The sequence below is a fragment of the Onychostruthus taczanowskii genome, unplaced genomic scaffold, assembly GCF_017590055.1.
Source record: "Onychostruthus taczanowskii isolate IOZ18803 unplaced genomic scaffold, ASM1759005v1 scaffold112, whole genome shotgun sequence".
Lineage (NCBI taxonomy): Eukaryota > Metazoa > Chordata > Aves > Passeriformes > Passeridae > Onychostruthus > Onychostruthus taczanowskii.
This window is the reverse complement of record NW_024497852.1, coordinates 181824-198989: the sequence shown is the minus strand read 5'-3', so window position 1 is coordinate 198989 and position 17166 is coordinate 181824. Positions and strand designations below refer to the sequence as shown.

Here is a 17166-nt window from a genome sequence, read left to right as displayed (position 1 = left end):
TTTCTCTACACACACAGCTATTTTTTGGGCACACAGCTGTTTTCCCGGGGGCACAGCTATTTTTTAGGGTCACAGCTATTTTTTAGGCACACAGCTGGTTTCTTTAGGCACACAGCTGTGTTTCCAGGGGCACAGCTGTGTTTCCAGGCCCACAGCTGTGTTTCTGGCCCACGGCTGCCCCGCGGTGCCCTGGGCAGTGCCCACCTTGGTGCCCCCCACGCTGATGATCCTGTAGACGCTGCGGGTGGCATCGTAGAAGTAGGAGACGGTCAGGGCGTGTTTGCTGGCCGGGATCCAGTTCCTCTTGGTGGCTGGGTCGATCTGGAACACGTGGGCCCTGGTGCTGAAGATGGGCTGCTCCCTGCAGGGGTGGAGAACAGCGCTTGGAGCCGTGGTTTGAAAGGGTTAAAATTCCAGCCGAGGCTCAGAGCCAATTCACGCTGAAATTAAATAATGGGGCTTGGAACCATGATTTTATAGGGCTAAAATTTCAGCTGAGGGAACCAATTCATATTGGAATTAAATAACGGGGCTTGGAACGGTGATTTTATAGGGTTAAAATTTCAGCTGAGGGAACCAATTCATATTGAAATTAAATAACGGGGCTTGGAACCATGATTTTATAGGGCTAAAATTTCAGCCGAGGCTCAGAGCCAATTCATACTGAAATTAAATGATGGGGCTTGGAATCATGCCTTTTTTAGGGTTAAAATTTCAGCTGAGGGTCAGAACCAATCCATATTGAAGTTAGATAACAGGGCTTGGAATCATGATTTTATAGGGTTAAATTTCAGCTGAGGGTCAGAACCAATTCATACTGAAATTAAATAATGGGGCTTTGAATCATGATTTTATAGGGTTAAGGTTTCAGCTAAGAGTCAGAACCAATTCATATTGAAATTAGATAAACCAACAGGAGAACAGGGCTTGGAACCATGATTTTATAGGGTTAGGATTTTATAGGGTTAAGATTTCACCTGAGGCTCAGAACCAACCCATATTGAAGTTAGATAACAGGGCTTTGAATGATGATTTTATACGGTTGGGATTTTATAGGGTTAAGATTTCACCTGAGGCTCAGAACCAACCCATATTGAAGTTAGATAACAGGGCTTTGAATGATGATTTTATACGGTTGGGATTTTATAGGGTTAAGATTTCACCTGAGGCTCAGAACCAACCCATATTGAAGTTAGATAACAGGGCTTTGAATCATGATTTTATAGGGTTATGATTTTATAGGGTTAGGATTTTACAGGGTTGGGATTTTAGCTGAGGCTCAGAACCAATCCACACTGAAGTCAGATAACAGGACTTTGATTCATGATTTTACAGGGTTAGGATTTCACCTGGGGCTCAGAACCAACTCATACTAACATTAGATGCACCAGTGACAGGCAGATGATCTCTGGACGTTTAAATCCAAAGCTCTGCTGTAGAAATAACAACCCGAAGCTCCAAAGCTCTGCTGTAGAAATAACAACCCGAAGCTCCAAAGCTCTGCTGTAGAAATAACAACCCGAAGCCAACTGTTGCATTTTGAGCTCGTTGGCAGAAGGAAGTGCAGCACGTGAAGGAAGGAATTGAAGGAACCTTTACTGAAACCAGAACAAATCCCACCCCTGGACTCTCAGTCCGCCCAAGCAGGGGCGTGGGTGGTGCCAGAGGGTCACAGAGAGCTGAGGAAGACCTTCCTGACTTCATCCCTGGGACCACTGACCCAGTCAGGGACCGCTGCCCCCATTAGAGAGAACTGCACACGTGTGAAGGGCCAATGACCTCATTTTAACGCAGAGCAGGGATGGGAGGGGCTGGGCTCATGCAAATGAGTTATTTTGGGAAATGAACAGAAGGCAAAGAGCCCTGTGAGGGCAGTCAGGCATTTCGGAATTGTCGGCGATTTTGGGTTTCAGCGGTTCGGAGTGAGGGAAGGGGAAGTGCAGGAATTTCCTCCCTTCCCTCAGAGCCCTGCCTGTCACATTCGCATCCTCTGGAAAATCCCTTCGCCCGGGATTCCTCTCCTGGCAAGCTGAGAAGCCTCAGGGGAAAAGGGAAACGATTTTATCTCATTCGCTTCTGCTGCGTTTCGCAGCTCTGGGATGTGGCTGGGGGTTGTTTACCCACAGGTGATTGTTTATTTGTGTTCAGCTGTGAATTGTTTTCACTCTCTGGCCAGTCAGGGCTCTGGAGAGAGCCACGAGTTGTCATTATTATCTTTTTAGCCTTCTGTAAGTCTCCTTTCTGTATTATTTAATATAAAATAGTTTCATAAAATAATAAATTAGCCTTCTGAGGACACGGAGTCAGATTCATCGCTCCCTCCTGCCACGAGGATGCCTGCAAATCCAATACTGGTTCTCCCAGGAAAATCCTGGGAGCAAATCCTGGGAAAGCTCTGAGAAAATTCCCAGAAAATCCTGGGAAAGCTCTGAGAAAATTCCCAGAAAATCCTGGGAAAGCTCTGAGAAAATTCCCAGAAAATCCTGGGAAAGCTCTGAGAAAATTCCCAGAAAATCCTGGGAAAGCTGTTATAGTAACAGCCTGGCAGTCCCCTAAATCCCAGATTTAGACGTTTTATAGGATTTAGGAATGTTTTAGGAATGTTTTCCATGATAAAACAGCCCAGCTGCTCCAGGCTGGCTCTGACCGAACCCAGCGAAGTTTTCTGGGATTTAGGAATGTTTTCCATGATAAAACAGCCCAGCTGCTCCAGGCTGGCTCTGACCGAACCCAGGGCCCCGCTCAGCACCCAAACCCGGGGGGATTTTATGGGATTTGCCCCCGCTGGCAGCTGCAAGGCACAGGCACATTCCTGCTGTGTGGAGCCCCCCAAAACCCCGGCTGCTGCTGATCCCTGTCCATCCCGAGTGCTGCCAGCCCGTGCCACCAATCCAAACCCCCCTGGTGCTTTTCCAGAGCCAGCCCAGAACCCAGCAGGGAATATTTGATTTCCTCCCTGCTCCCGGGTGCCAGCCCTGACTCAGATTTCTCCTGCCAGCACACTCCACACCCTCTCTGCCTGCATTTTTGGAGCGAGATTCCAATTTCCCAGGCTCTGTTTTCACGTGGATCACGACCTAGCTTTGGCACAGCAGGGAAAAAAAAATGGATATTTCTGCCCCTAAAGCCCCGAGCCCTGGGCTGCTTTTGGAAAGAACAAAGGCAGGACTTTACCGAGCTGTTGACATTTGTTAGTAAGGGCAGGAGGCTGGTGCAGTTAGTGGGGTGTCCCCTCCTCCAGCAGCTCCTCTCAGGGCTCTCTCAGCTGCTCTGAGGCTCCTTCCCAGCGCTGCCTCCACAGGGATTCATTCCCTGGCAAGGGAAAGTCCAGCTGTTATTCCCCACACAGCCAGGCACCTCCAGGGGCTCTGTGTGCCCCCAGTATTCACAGAGCTGCTCCTTTGCAGGGATTTCTCATCACTGAATGAGGCTTTTCCCCCCTGTTGTGGGAGATATTCGGGTGAGCTGTGCAAACCCCCCCTGGAGCCTGGGAGGCTCCAGAGCTTCCAGCCATGCCTGTGAGCTGCTGCCTGATGGAAAACCCTCCTGGGAGATCATTCCTTGGGCACAGCAGCTGTCCCTGGGCTCCTGTCTGTCCTGGAGTCCTGTCCCTGTGTCCCTGTCCATCCATGATCCTGTCCCTCTGTCCCTGTCCATCCAGGATCCCATCCCTGTGTCCCTGTCCATNNNATATCCATTAAAAGCACCCCTTCTTTTAGTGAATAGCCTTTAAATTAACCCCTTAATATCCTTCAAAAAAAACCCTTCTTTTAGTTAATATCCTTGAAAATAAGACTTTAATTCAGTGGATATCCATTAAAAGCACCCCTTCTTTTACTGGATATCCTTTAAAAGAACCCCCTCTTTTAGTGGGTATCCTTTAAAAGAACCCCCTCTTTCAGTGGGCATCCCATGAAAGAACGCCTTAATTTAATGGATCTTCATTAAAAGAACCCCTTAATTCAGTAGATATCCATTAAAAGCTCCCCTTTTTTTAGTGAATATCCATTAAAAGCACCCCTTCTTTTAGTGAATATCCTTTAAATCACCCCTTAATTCAGTGGATAACTATTAAAAGCACCCCTCCTTTTAGTGAATATCCATTAAAAGCTCCCCCTTTTTAGTGAATATCCTTTAAAAGCACCCCTAAATTCAGTGGATATCCATTAAAAGCACCCCTTAATTCAGTGGATATCCATTAAAAGCACCCCTTTTTTCCTGGGAATCCCCCGGAGCCCCGGAGGCAGCAGCAGCAGGGGAGGGAAGGAAGGGATGGTTTCACTCTGACCTCTCCCTCCAGGTGTTCCTCACCTGGCCCCAGGTGCTGCCTGGGCAAAGACCCAAAGGGCTCCTCCTGGGCTCCTCCTGGCACGGAGCAGGGGAAGGGCCCAGGGGGGCTTGGGGGGGGCACAGGGGTCCGGGAGATGTTTGGGGAGGGCACAGGGGTCCGGGAGATGTTTGGGGGGGGGGCACAGGGGTCCGGTGTCACAGGGCTGTCCTGCCCTGTCACGGGTGTCACAGGGCTGTCCTGTCCTGTCACGGGTGTCACACAGGCTGTCCTGTCACGGGTGTCACACGGGCTGTCCTGCCCTGCCACGGGTGTCACAGGGGCTGTCCTGTCCTGTCACGGGTGTCACAGGGCTGTCCTGTCACGGGTGTCACAGGGCTGTCCTGCCACGGGTGTCACACGGGCTGTCCTGTCCTGCCACGGGTGTCACACGGGCTGTCCTGCCACGGGTGTCACAGGGCTGGGCTGGCCCCACTGTCCTCAGGTGTCCCGGGCTGGGCTCTGCCCGCAGGGGCCTCTCCCTGAGCGGGATCTGCAGGGCAGGGCCGGGTGAGGGGGACAGAAATTAGTCCAGGACAGGACAAAAATGAGTGAGAACAGGACAGAAGTGAGAGAGAATAGGACAGGAATGAGAGTGAGCAGGACAGGAATGAGAGCAGGACAGGAATGAGAGTGAACAGGACAGGAATGAGTGTGAGCAGGACAGGAATGAGTGAGAGCAGGAGAGGAATGAGTGAGTGGCACAGGAATGAGTGTGAGCAGGATTAAAATGAGCGTGAACAGGACAGAAATGAGTACAAGACAGGAATGAGAGTGAACAGGACAGGAATGAGCCCGAGACAGAAATGAGAGTGAACAGGACAGGAATGAGTGAGTGGCACAGGAATGAGTGTGAGCAGGATTAAAATGAGCGTGAACAGGACAGAAATGAGTACAAGACAGGAATGAGAGTGAACAGGACAGGAATGAGCCCGAGACAGAAATGAGAGTGAACAGGACAGGAATGAGTGAGTGGCACAGGAATGAGTGTGAGCAGGATTAAAATGAGCGTGAACAGGACAGAAGTGAGGGGGACAGAAATTAGTCCAGGACAGGACAAAAATGAGTGAGAACAGGACAGAAGTGAGAGAGAATAGGACAGGAATGAGAGTGAGCAGGACAGGAATGAGAGCAGGACAGGAATGAGTGTGAGCAGGAGAGGAATGAGTGAGAGCAGGAGAGGAATGAGTGAGTGGCACAGGAATGAGTGTGAGCAGGATTAAAATGAGCGTGAACAGGACAGAAATGAGTACAAGACAGGAATGAGAGTGAACAGGACAGGAATGAGCCCGAGACAGAAATGAGAGTGAACAGGACAGGAATGAGTGAGTGGCACAGGAATGAGTGCGAGCAGGACAGAAATGAGTGTGAACAGGACAGAAATGAGCGTGAGCAGGACAGAAATGAGTACAAGACAGAAATGAGTACAAGACAGAAATGAGTACAAGACAGGAATGAGCCCAGCCCTGGCCTCTGGCCATGCTGAGTCAGCTGGGAGCCCAGCCGAGAGCAGGACAGAAATGAGAGTGAACAGGACAGGAATGAGTACAAGACAGAAATGAGCCCGAGACAGGAATGAGCCCAGCCCTGGCCTCTGGCCATGCTGAGTCAGCTGGGAGCCCAGCCTGGGGCTGAGCCAGGCTCTCCCTCCCCAGGGAGAATCCCCCAGGAATCCTCAGGGAGAATCCCCCAGCAATCCCAGGGAGGATCCCCCAGCAATCCCAGGGAGAATCCCCCAGCAATCCCAGGGAGAATCCCCCCAGCAATCCCAGGCAGAGCCCAGCACCCCAAAAAGGCAGAACTGGGGCACAGAGAGGGGCTGGGAGCCCAACCCTCCTCCTCCTCCTCCTCCTGGGCTGTCTGCTCTCCCTTTATCTCCCCTCTGCAGCCCCAGGAGCTGCTGTCAGTGCTGGCTGTCTGTCAGTGCTGGCTGTCTGTCTGTCAGTGCTGTCGGTCTGTCAGTGCTGTCTGTCTGTCTGGGGGTTGATAAAAGTCACACCCAGCTCCTTCCCCCCAAACTCCGAGCCCTGCAGAGCCTCTGGGGGTGCAGGACAATCCCTGGAGCTGGACTGGGTGATCCCGTTCCAGCCAGGATATTCCATAGCCCAAAATATCCCACAACTCAGCCCAGGACATTCCATAGCCCGGGATATCCCACATTTCAGGATATTCCACATTTCAACCCAGGATATTCCATAGCCCAGGTTATTCCATATTTCAACCCAGGATATTCCACATTTCAGCCCAGGATATTCCATAGCCCAGGATGTTCCATATCCCAGGTTATTCCACATTTCAGCCCAGGATATTCCATAGCCCAGGATGTTCCACATTTCACCCAGGACATTCCATAATCCCGGATATTCCATATCCCAGGTTATTCCATATTTCAGCCCAGGATATTCCATATCCCAGCATGTTCCACATTTCACCCAGAACATTCCATAATCCAGGATATTCCATATCCCGGGTTATTCCACATTTCAGCCCAGGATATTCCATAGCCCAGGATGTTCCATATCCCAGGTTATTCCACATTTCAGCCCAGGATATTCCATAGCCCAGGATATTCCATATCCCAGGTTATTCCACATTTCAGGATATTCCACATTTCAACCCAGGATATTCCATACCCCAGGCTAGGATATTCCATATCCCAGGTTATTCCACATTTCAGCCCAGGATATTCCATAGCCCAGGATATTCCATATCCCGGGTTATTCCACATTTCAGCCCAGGATATTCCATAGCCCAGGATATTCCATATCCCGGGTTATTCCACATTTCAGCCCAGGATATTCCATAGCCCAGGGTACCCCACCATTCCTCCCCAAGGACACTGAACTGCAGAAGCGCTTTGGGGACAAAGTTTGGAAGATGGATTTAGGGTTTTGGGGACAAGGTTTGGGTTCCCAAGCAGGATTTGGGGTTTTGGGGACAAGGTTTGGGTTCCCAAGCAGGATTTGGGGACAAGGTTAGGGTTCCCAAGCAGGATTTGGGGACAAGGTTTGGGTTCCAAAGCTGGCTTTGGGGACAAGGTTTGGGTTCCAAAGATGGATTTGGGGTTTTGGGGACAAGGTTTGGGTTCCCAAGCAGGATTTGGGGACAAGGTTAGGGTTCCAAAGATGGATTTGGGGTTTTGGGGACAAGGTTTGGGTTCCCAAGCAGGATTTGGGGACAAGGTTAGGGTTCCAAAGATGGATTTGGGGTTTTGGGGAGTAGGTTTGGGTTCCCAAGCAGGATTTTGGGGTTTTTTGGAGTAGGTTTGGGTTCCCAAGCATTATTTTTGTTTTTGTGGAGTAGGTTTGGGTTCCCAAGCAGGATTTGGGGTTTTGGGGAGTAGGTTTGGGTTCCCAAGCAGCATTTGGGGACAAGGTTTGGGTTCCCAAGCAGGATTTGGAGTTTTGGGGAGTAGGTTTGGGTTCCCAAGCAGGATTTGGGGTTTTGGGGACAAGGTTTGGGTTCCCAAGCAGGATTTGGGGTTTTGGGGAGTAGGTTTGGGTTCCCAAGCAGGATTTGGGGTTTTGGGGACACGGTTTGGGTTCCCAAGCAGGATTTGGGGTTTTGGGGACACGGTTTGGGTTCCCAAGCAGGATTTGGGGTTTTGGGGACACGGTTTGGGTTCCCAAGCAGTTTCCCCTCGCAGCAGGTGCAGGGCTGTGACCTTGGCAGGAGCAGCTCCAGGAATAGCTCTGGCTCCTGCCCCGCTCCCAGGAGATTTCCCCGTGCAGGAATCCTGAGCAGCTGCACCAGAGCAGGGACCAGCAAGGTCACACACAAAAAAACCCCAAAAAATGGGATTTTCCCTGGAATTATGGAGCCTCCTGGGCGTGCCCTTCCTCCTCCTGCTCTGGGACATGAACACTGCTAGGACGGAATTAAAATTTAAAAATTTAAAATGGAATGTAGCAATTAAAATTTAAAAATGAAACAGCAGGCTGCAGCTCAGGAATCCTTCACAGAAAATGCATAAATAAAGTAAGGAGGACGATAATAAATAAATAAATGAAATAAGGAGGATGATAATAAATAAATAAATAAATGAAATAAGGAGGACAATAATAAATGAATAAATTAAATAAGGAGGACAATAATAAATAAATAAATGAAATAAGGAGGACAATAATAAATAAATAAATGAAATAAGGAGGACAATAATAAATAAATGAAATAAGGAGGATAATAATAAATAAATAAATGAAATAAGGAGGATAATAATAAATAAATAAATGAAATAAGGAGGATAATAATAAATAAATAAATGAAATAAGGAGGAGCCTAGTCCTGAGTTCTGGCCTTGTCAAGCCTCTCCTGGCAGGTCTGGCAGTTTCAGAACGACAGGAAAAAAAAACTAAACCTGATTTAATGGGATCAGCAGATCCCTGCCAGCTTCAAAGGCTCTGCCAGCCTCACGTCGCTGTCACTGCTCATTCCTCACTCCTGCCTCCCCAGCCCCGGCTCCAAAAGGGAAATTTTTAAAAAAGGAAAGTGGGAAATTAAAAAAAAAAAAGGAAAATTTTAAAAAAGGAAATTTTTTAAAAAGGAAAATGGATGATTAAAAAAAAAAAGGATTTTTTTAAAAAAGGAAAATGGAAAAAAAATTTAAAGCAGAAAATTTAAAGAAAGAGAAAGGGTAAAATTTTAAAAAAGGAAAACAGAAAAATTCTTAAAAAGGAGAAGGGTAAATTTTCAAAAAAGGACAAGAGGCCCCCAGGAATGTGATTTATGCCAAACCCTGCTCGATCTGACAGGATTCCCCTGACCCGACTGCACAAAACTCCCAAAGCACCGGGTCCTGGAAGGGATCCGAGCTGGGAACGGATCAAAGCCCAGCCTGGGCTCCTGTCCCGCGCCAAAAGCAGCCAAAATCAGCCAAAATCAGCCAAAATCAGCCCAAATTCAGCCCAAAATCAGCCAAAACCAGCCCAAAATCAGCCCAAAAGCCACCCAAAATCTACCCAAACCAGCCAAAATCAGCCCAAAAGACACTGAAAATCCACCCAAACCAGCCAAAATCAGCCAAAACCAGCCCAAAATCCACCCAAACCAGCCAAAATCAGCACAAAAGCCACTCAAAATCCACCCAAACCAGCCAAAATCAGCCAAAACCAGCCCAAAATCCACCCAAACCAGCCAAAATCAGCCCAAAATCCACCCAAAATCCACCCAAAAGCAGTCAAAATCAGCCCAAAAGCCACCCAAAATCCACCAGTCAGTGAAAACCCATCGAAATCAGCAAAAATCAAACAAACTCCACCAAAATCCACCAAAGTCAGCCAAAGTTAGCTAAAATCAACCAAAACCTGCCAAAATCAGAAAAAATCGCCCCAAAATTCACCAAAACCCACCAAAACCAGCCAAAATCAGCTCAAAAGCCCAGCCCAAAAGACACCGAAAATCCACCCAAACCAGCCAAAAGCAGCTAAAATCAGCCCAAAAGACACCGAAAATCCACCAGTCAGTGAAAACCCATCGAAATCAGCAAAAATCAAACAAACTCCACCAAAACCCACCAAAATCAGCCAAACCGCGCCAAAATCAGCCAAAACCCACCGAAATCAGCCAAAACCCACCCAAAATCCACCAGTCAGTGAAAACCCATCGAAATCAGCAAAAATCAAACAAACTCCACCAAAATCCACCAAAGTCAGCCAAAGTTAGCTAAAATCAACCAAAACCTGCCAAAATCAGAAAAAATCGCCCCAAAATTCACCAAAACCCACCAAAACCAGCCAAAATCAGCTCAAAAGCCACCAAAAGCCACCAAAATCCATCCAAAATCCACTGAAATCAACCAAAACCCACCCCAAATCCACCAACAGCTACCAAAATCAGCCAAAACCCACCGAAATCAGCCAAAACCCACCCAAAATCCACCAACAGCTACCAAAGTCAACCAAACCCCGCCAAAATCAGCCAAAACCCACCGAAATCAGCCAAAACCCACCGAAATCAGCCAAACCCCGCCGAAATCAGCCAAAACCCACCGAAATCAGCCAAAATCCGCCAAAATCAGCCAAAATCTGTCCAAAATCCATCCAAACCCACGAAAATCCACCAAAGTCAGCCCAAACCCGGCAAAAGCCACCCAAACCCCGCCCAAATCCCCCCAAATCCCCCCAAGCCCCCCGGCAGCCCCCGCTCCGTCCCGGCCCGGGAGCAGCCCGCGGGGTCGCGGCCCAAGCCCCGGCCGCTCCCGGCCGCTCCCGGCCCCAGGAATTCCCGGATCCTTTTTTTCCCAAGCCAGAGCCGCAAGAAACCCAAGAAAATCCCGAATTTTCAAGTCCCGGGGAAGTTTTTGGGCGCAGCCCCGCTCCAGCCCTCCCGGTTTGGGTTCCACTGATCGCCGGAGCTTTCCCTTCCACAGAAATTAATTTAATTTAATTTAATTTAATTTAAAGAACTTGTAGCAACTCGCCATTCCCCACTTCCCCAGCCCAAAAATAAAAGGCGAGGCGAAACCAAGCCCCCCGGCAGCCCCCGCTCCGTCCCGCCCCGGGAGCAGCCCGCGGGGTCGCGGCCCAAGCCCCGGCCGCTCCCGGCGGCTCCCGGCCCCAGGAACTCCCGGATCCCTTTTTTCCCCAAGCCAGAGCCGCAAGAAACCCAAGAAAATCCCGAATTTTCAAGTCCCGGGGAAGTTTTTGGGCGCAGCCCCGCTCCAGCCCTCCCGGTTTGGGTTCCACTGATCGCCGGAGCTTTCCCTTCCACAGAAATTAATTTAATTTAATTTAATTTAATTTAAAGAACTTGTAGCAACTCGCCATTCCCCACTTCCCCAGCCCAAAAATAAAAGGCGAGGCGAAACTTTCCAGCTGCAAGCGAGGGGGGAAAAAGCGATTTAACCCTTTAATTCCTGTCCCCGCCGCCGTGAAGAACAAAAGCAGAGCAAGAACAGCCCGCGGCTCTCACCCCATCCCCGCCGGTACCGGTACCGAGCCTCTCCAGCCGCCGCCGCCTCCTCCTCCTCCTCTTCCTCCTCCTTCTCCCCTTCCGGTTTCTTTCTGTCTTTCTCCGGATCCGGATGCTCTTTAAATTTCCTCCGGAATTTCACTTTGAAGCGCTGCTGCTGCTGCTCCGCGGTACCGGGAAAGGCTCCGGGAGCGGCACCGGGATCGGGATCGGTACCGGGAGTGGCTCCGGGATCGGGATCGGTACCGGGAGTGGCTCCGGGATCGGGATCGGTACCGGGAGTGGCTCTGGGATCGGGATCGGTACCGGGAGTGGCTCCGGGATCGGGAGCGGCACCGGGAATGGCTACGGGAGCGGCAGCGGGAGAGGCTCCAGGAGAGACAGGGGGCCGGGAGCGGCACCGGGAGCGGCACCGGCACCGGGAGTGACCCCGGGAGGGGCTCCGGGATCGGTCCCGGCGCTTCCCCGCCGCTGCTCCCCGGTTCCCTCGTTCCCTCCCAGCCCGGCAGGGAGCGGCTGGATGGAGCCGGTGCCTCTCCGAGCCTTTCCTCCCCCCGCACCGAGCGCTTCCCCGCGGCCCGGGAGGACCGAGCTCTTTGTTGCCCGCTCCCGGCCCGGTCCCTGCCCCTCCTGTCCGGTCCTTTCCGCTCCCTGCTCGGTCCTGCCCGGTCCCTGCCCGGTCCTTGCCGCTCCCTGCCCGGTCCTGCCCGGTCCCTGCCGCTCCCTGCTCGGTCCTGCCCGCTCCCTGCTCGGTCCTGCCGCTCCCTGCCCGGTCCTGCTCGGTCCTTGCCGCTCCCTGCTCGGTCCTGCCCGGTCCCTGCCGCTCCCTGCCCGGTCCCTGCCGCTCCTGCCCGGTTCTTGCCGCTCCTGCCCGGTCCCTCCCCGCTCCCTACCCGGTCCCTCCCCGCTCCCGCCGCCCCATCCCTCTCACGTTTGGCCGCTTTTCTTCTCCTGACTTTATTCACGGCGCCGGCAGCACCACCTGCCGGGGACAGCGGGCTGGGGACCCCCGGGGACAGCGGGCTCGGGGCCACCGGGGACAGCGGGCTGGGGACCCCCGGGGACAGCGGGCTGGGGACCCCCGGGGACAGCGGGCTGGGGACCCCCGGGGACAGCGGGCTCGGTGCCACCGGGGACAGCGGGCTCGGGGCCACCACCTACCACAAGAGCTCTGACCCCCGGAACCGTCTGCAGCACAAAAACCTCCAGTCCTTGGGGTTCTCTGGGCCCCGGAGCCCCCTGTGACCCCAAATCCTCTGTGTCCCAAAACCCCCCACCCCTGGAATCCAGAATTCCACCCGGGCAGCACGAGCACAGGAGTGATAACCCGGGTGTGATAACACAGATGTGATAACCCGGGTGTGATAACCCAGATGTGATAACACCAGTGATAACCCGGGTGGGATAACTGGAGTTTGATAACCCAGATGTGATAACCCAGATGTGATAACACCAATGATAACCCGGGTGTGATAACCCGAGTTTGATAACCCAGGTTTGATAACCTGGGTGTGATAACACCAGTGATAACCCGGGTTTGATAACCCAGGTGTGATAACCCAGATGTGATAACACCAGTGATAACCCGAGTTTGATAACCCGGGTGTGAAACCCCCCTGCCCACACTCAGCCTTTCCTCTCCTCCCCGTCCTGCACTGTTTTCCTTGTGCCAGGTGTCACCTCTGTCCCCCAGCGTCCCATCCCTGTCCCTGTCCTCATCCCTGTCCCCATCCCTGTCCTTGTCCCTGTCCCCTGTGTCCCCATCCCTGTCCCCTGTCCCCATCCCCATCCCTGTCCTTGTCCCTGTCCCCGTCCCCATCCCTGTCTCCATCCCCATCTCTGTCCCTTGTCCCTGTCCCCTGTGTCCCTGTCCCCATCCCTGTCCCTTGTCCCCATCCTTGTCCCCTGTCCTTGTCCCTGTCCCCATCCCTCTCTCCTGTGTCCCCATCCCTGTCCCTTGTCCCCATCCCTTGTCCCCATCCTTGTCCCCATCCTTGTCCCCTGTCCTTGTCCCTGTCCCCATCCCTAACCCGGGTGTGAAACCCCCCTGCCCACACTCAGCCTTTCCTCTCCTCCCCGTCCTGCACTGTTTTCCTTGTGCCAGGTGTCACCTCTGTCCCCCAGCGTCCCATCCCTGTCCCTGTCCTCATCCCTGTCCCCATCCCTGTCCTTGTCCCTGTCCCCTGTGTCCCCATCCCTGTCCCCTGTCCCCATCCCCATCCCTGTCCTTGTCCCTGTCCCCGTCCCCATCCCTGTCTCCATCCCCATCTCTGTCCCTTGTCCCTGTCCCCCTCTCCTGTGTCCCCATCCCTGTCCCTTGTCCCCATCCTTGTCCCCTGTCCTTGTCCCTGTCCCCATCCCTGTCCCAGTCCCTGTCCCCTGTGTCCCTGTCCCTGTCCCCATCCCCATCCCTGTCCCAATCCCTGTCCCCTGTGCCCCTGTTACCTGTGTCCCTTGTCCCTGTCCCTATCCCTGTCCCAGTCCCTGTCCCCTGTGTCCCTGTCCCTTGTCCCCATCCCTGTCCCCATCCCCATCCCTGTCCCCTGTGTCCCTGTCCCCTGTGTCCCTGTCCCCTGTATCCCTTGTCCCTGTCCCCATCCCTGTCCCCTGTGTCCCTGTCCCCATCCCCATCCCTGTCCCAGTCCCTGTCCCAGTCCCTGTCCCTGTCCCCATCCCCGTCCCAGTCCCTGTCCCTGTCCCCTCCCAGGGATGCCCAAAGCACACACCAGCTCTCCCTTTCTGGCAGATTTCCTGTCACCTCTGTTATTTTGTCACTTCTGAGCGGAACGCTGCTGCTGCTGACCAGAAACAGTGTTTGGTGCTTTAGTAGTTTAGTGTTATTTCAGCACTTTAGTATTTAAATGTTAAAATTTCAGTGTTTAAATGTGAACCACTGGAATTTAAACTCCTGCAGGGATCCCCCATCTCCTCCTAGAGCACAAAACCTCCAATAAACCCCAAAATCTGTCACCAGCCGCTGCTTGTATCCCCAAAATTCCCTTTTTTTCCCCACACCTGCTCAAAATTCCTCTCCCAAACGGCCCCTGAGCCACTTTTGTGTTCCCAAGGACAGAAATTCATCCTTCAGCACTAAAAATACCCCAAATTCACCTTCAATTTTCTGTTTAAAGCAGTTCATTAAAGCCTCCCTGTGCCCCTGAGGCCGCTGCAATCCCGGTTTTACAGGGAACTGAAATGATTTTTAAATGATTTCAATTATTATTTTTAAATTATTCCTCACGGCCCGGAGGTTCCAGATCCATTTCCCCCAATTTTTTTTTCCTCCTTTCCCCTTTTTTTAGCCTCTCCAAAGAAATTTCCCCAGAAGTTTTACATAAAATGTTGGTAATTTCCAAGGCAATATTTGGAATTTCCTCCAGCCCCGATCGCAGCAGATCCTCCCCCCTCCCCGGGCAATTAGCCCGGTTTAATTGGGGCAGGTAATTAATGAGAGCTCTGGGGGGCGGGGCAGGAGGGCTCTGCCCTACTTGGGGGGATGGGGCTGCAGGGAGGGGACAGAGGGGACAGGGATGGGGACAGAGGGACAGGAAAGGGGCAGGGACAGAGGGGACAGGGATGGGGACAGAGGGGACAGGGACAGAGGGGACAGGGACTGCAGTGAGTCTCCTTGGCATTGGGAACAGAGGACACAGGGACAGAGGGGACAGGGAAGGGACAGGGGCTGCAGGGAGTCCCTTTGACACTGCTGGGGAGGGACAGGGGGACAGAGACAGGGGACATGGGGACAGGAAAGAGATGGGGACAGAGGGGACAGGGACAAGGGCTGTAGGGAGTGCTTCTGTCATTGCTGGGGAGGGACAGGGGACAGGAAAGGGACAGGGATGGGGACAGGGATGGGGACACGGCTGGAGCCACTTGGGATGGCAGAAAGTGTCCCCAGAGTGTCCCCAGAGTGTCCCAGGACTGTCCCCAAGGTGTCCCCAGATGGGATTTGAGGTCCCTCCCACCCCAGACAGGGACAGGGGACAGGATGGGGACAGGGATGGGGACAGCAGGCAGGGACAGGGACACGGCTGGAGCCACTTGGGATGGCAGAAAGTGTCCCCAGAGTGTCCCAGGACTGTCCCCAAGGTGTCCCCAGATGGGATTTGAGGTCCCTCCCACCCCAACCCTCCCTGACCCCACAGGACCGCAGGAAACCCCAAACCCTGAAACCCCAAACAGCAAACCCCAAATCCCAAACCCCAAACACCAAAATCCAAAGCCCAAAACTCCAAAATCCCAACACCAAAATCCCAACACCAAAATTCCAACACCAAAATCCCAACCCCAAACTTCCAAACCCCAAAATCCTAAACCCCAAAAATCCCAAACCCCAAAGCTCCAAAATCCCAAACACCAAAATCCCAAACCCCAAATACCAAAATCCAAAGCCCAAAACTCCAAAATCCCAACCCCAAAATTCCAACACCAAAATCCCAACACCAAAATCCCAACCCCAAAATCCTAAACCCCAAAAATCCCTAAAGCCAACCCCCAAAAATCCCAAATCCCAAACCCCAAAGCTCCAAAATCCCAAACACCAAAATCCCAAACCCCAACCCCTAAAGTCCCAAACCCCAAAATTCCAAATCCCAGACCCCAAAATCCCAAAGCCCAAAATTCCAAATCCCAAAGCCCAAAATCCCAAATCCCAAAATTCCAAATCCCAGACCCCAAAATCCCAAACCCCAAAATTCCAAATCCCAGACCCCAAAATCCCAAAGCCCAAAATTCCAAATCCCAATCCCAAACACCAAATCCCCAATCCCAAATCCCCGATGCCAATCCCAAATCCCTGATCCCAAATCCCAAATCCCCGATGCCAATGCCAAGTCCTGATCCCAAACCCCAAATCCACTTCCCAAATCCTAAATCCTGATCCCAAATACCAAATCCCCAATCCCAACGCCAATCCTGATCCCAAATCCGGAATCTCATCCCAATACCACACCCCAAATCCCATTCCAGAATCCCCCATGGAGAATGACCCCAAAACCCGATCCCAAACCCCAAACCCCAAAAATCCCAACACCAAAATCCCAACCCCAAAATCCTAAACCCCAAAAATCCCTAAAGCCAACCCCCAAAAATCCCAAATCCCAAACCCCAAAGCTCCAAAATCCCAAACACCAAAATCCCAAACCCCAAATACCAAAATCCAAAGCCCAAAACTCCAAAATCCCAACCCCAAAATTCCAACACCAAAATCCCAACACCAAAATCCCAACCCCAAAATCCTAAACCCCAAAAATCCCTAAAGCCAACCCCCAAAAATCCCAAATCCCAAACCCCAAAGCTCCAAAATCCCAAACACCAAAATCCCAAACCCCAACCCCTAAAGTCCCAAACCCCAAAATTCCAAATCCCAGACCCCAAAATCCCAAAGCCCAAAATTCCAAATCCCAAAGCCCAAAATCCCAAATCCCAAAATTCCAAATCCCAGACCCCAAAATCCCAAACCCCAAAATTCCAAATCCCAAAATCCCAAACACCAAAACCCCAAACACCGAAATTCCAACACCAGAATTTTATTGGCACAGAGAACTCCACCAGTCCCAGCCCCAAACTGAACCCAGGTCACCAAAAACCCCAAAATTGGATTTATTCCAGAAAAACCCCATGGTGGTTCCAGCATATTCTGATTTTTCAGGTGTTTTATTCTGATTTTTCAGGTGTTTTATTCTGATTTTTCAGGTGTTTTACTCTGATTTTTCAGGTGTTTTACTCTGATTTTTCAGGTGTTTTACTCTGATTTTTCAGGTGTTTTATTCTGATTTTTCAGGTGTTTTACTCTGATTTTTCAGGTGTTTTACTCTGATTTTTCAGGTGTTTTATTGCTCAAACCCACCTCAGGTTGTGCTTGGCCACTCAGCTGTGAGATATGCAGGATTAAAAATGAAAATTAAATTTTAATTTTGCTTTAATTA

General features: G+C 51.5%; 2 protein-coding genes across 3 annotated transcripts in view; both read right to left on the bottom strand.

The window, feature by feature from the left end:
• Window positions 1-11354, bottom strand: part of HOMER3 (homer scaffold protein 3) — a 24705-nt gene extending 13351 nt beyond the window's left edge. Inside the window, exons 1-3 of one of the 2 annotated variants that reach the window (XM_041426070.1) lie at window positions 11237-11325; window positions 3175-3312; window positions 205-361 (exon numbers count right to left, since the gene is read on the bottom strand). In XM_041426070.1, the coding sequence (XP_041282004.1) occupies window positions 205-361; window positions 3175-3188 (171 nt within the window). In that variant the 5' untranslated portion in view covers window positions 3189-3312; window positions 11237-11325. Of the gene's footprint in view, window positions 1-204; window positions 362-3174; window positions 3313-11236 lie in introns of both variants that reach the window. The other variant, XM_041426078.1, reaches the window with a different exon arrangement.
• A 1-nt stretch (window position 11355) lies between these two features.
• LOC121346954 (serine/arginine-rich splicing factor 4-like) lies at window positions 11356-14499 on the bottom strand. The gene is made up of 3 exons (XM_041425158.1): window positions 14478-14499; window positions 12398-12475; window positions 11356-12218 (listed from the first exon to the last, which is right to left on the bottom strand). Exons 1-3 carry the CDS (start codon window positions 14497-14499, stop codon window positions 11356-11358), a joined length of 963 nt encoding a protein of 320 aa, XP_041281092.1.
• Window positions 14500-17166: the final 2667 nt, after the last annotated feature.

Coding starts and splice junctions, on each gene's coding strand:
- LOC121346954 (XM_041425158.1), bottom strand. CDS start 14,499: ATGGATCTGGAACCTCCGGGCC. Junction 12,476..14,477: donor GGATCTGGAACCTCCGGGCC/GTGAGGAATAAT, acceptor TTGGGGTCACAG/GGGGCTCCGGGGCCCAGAGA. Junction 12,219..12,397: donor CGGGGGTCAGAGCTCTTGTG/GTAGGTGGTGGC, acceptor TGTCCCCGGCAG/GTGGTGCTGCCGGCGCCGTG.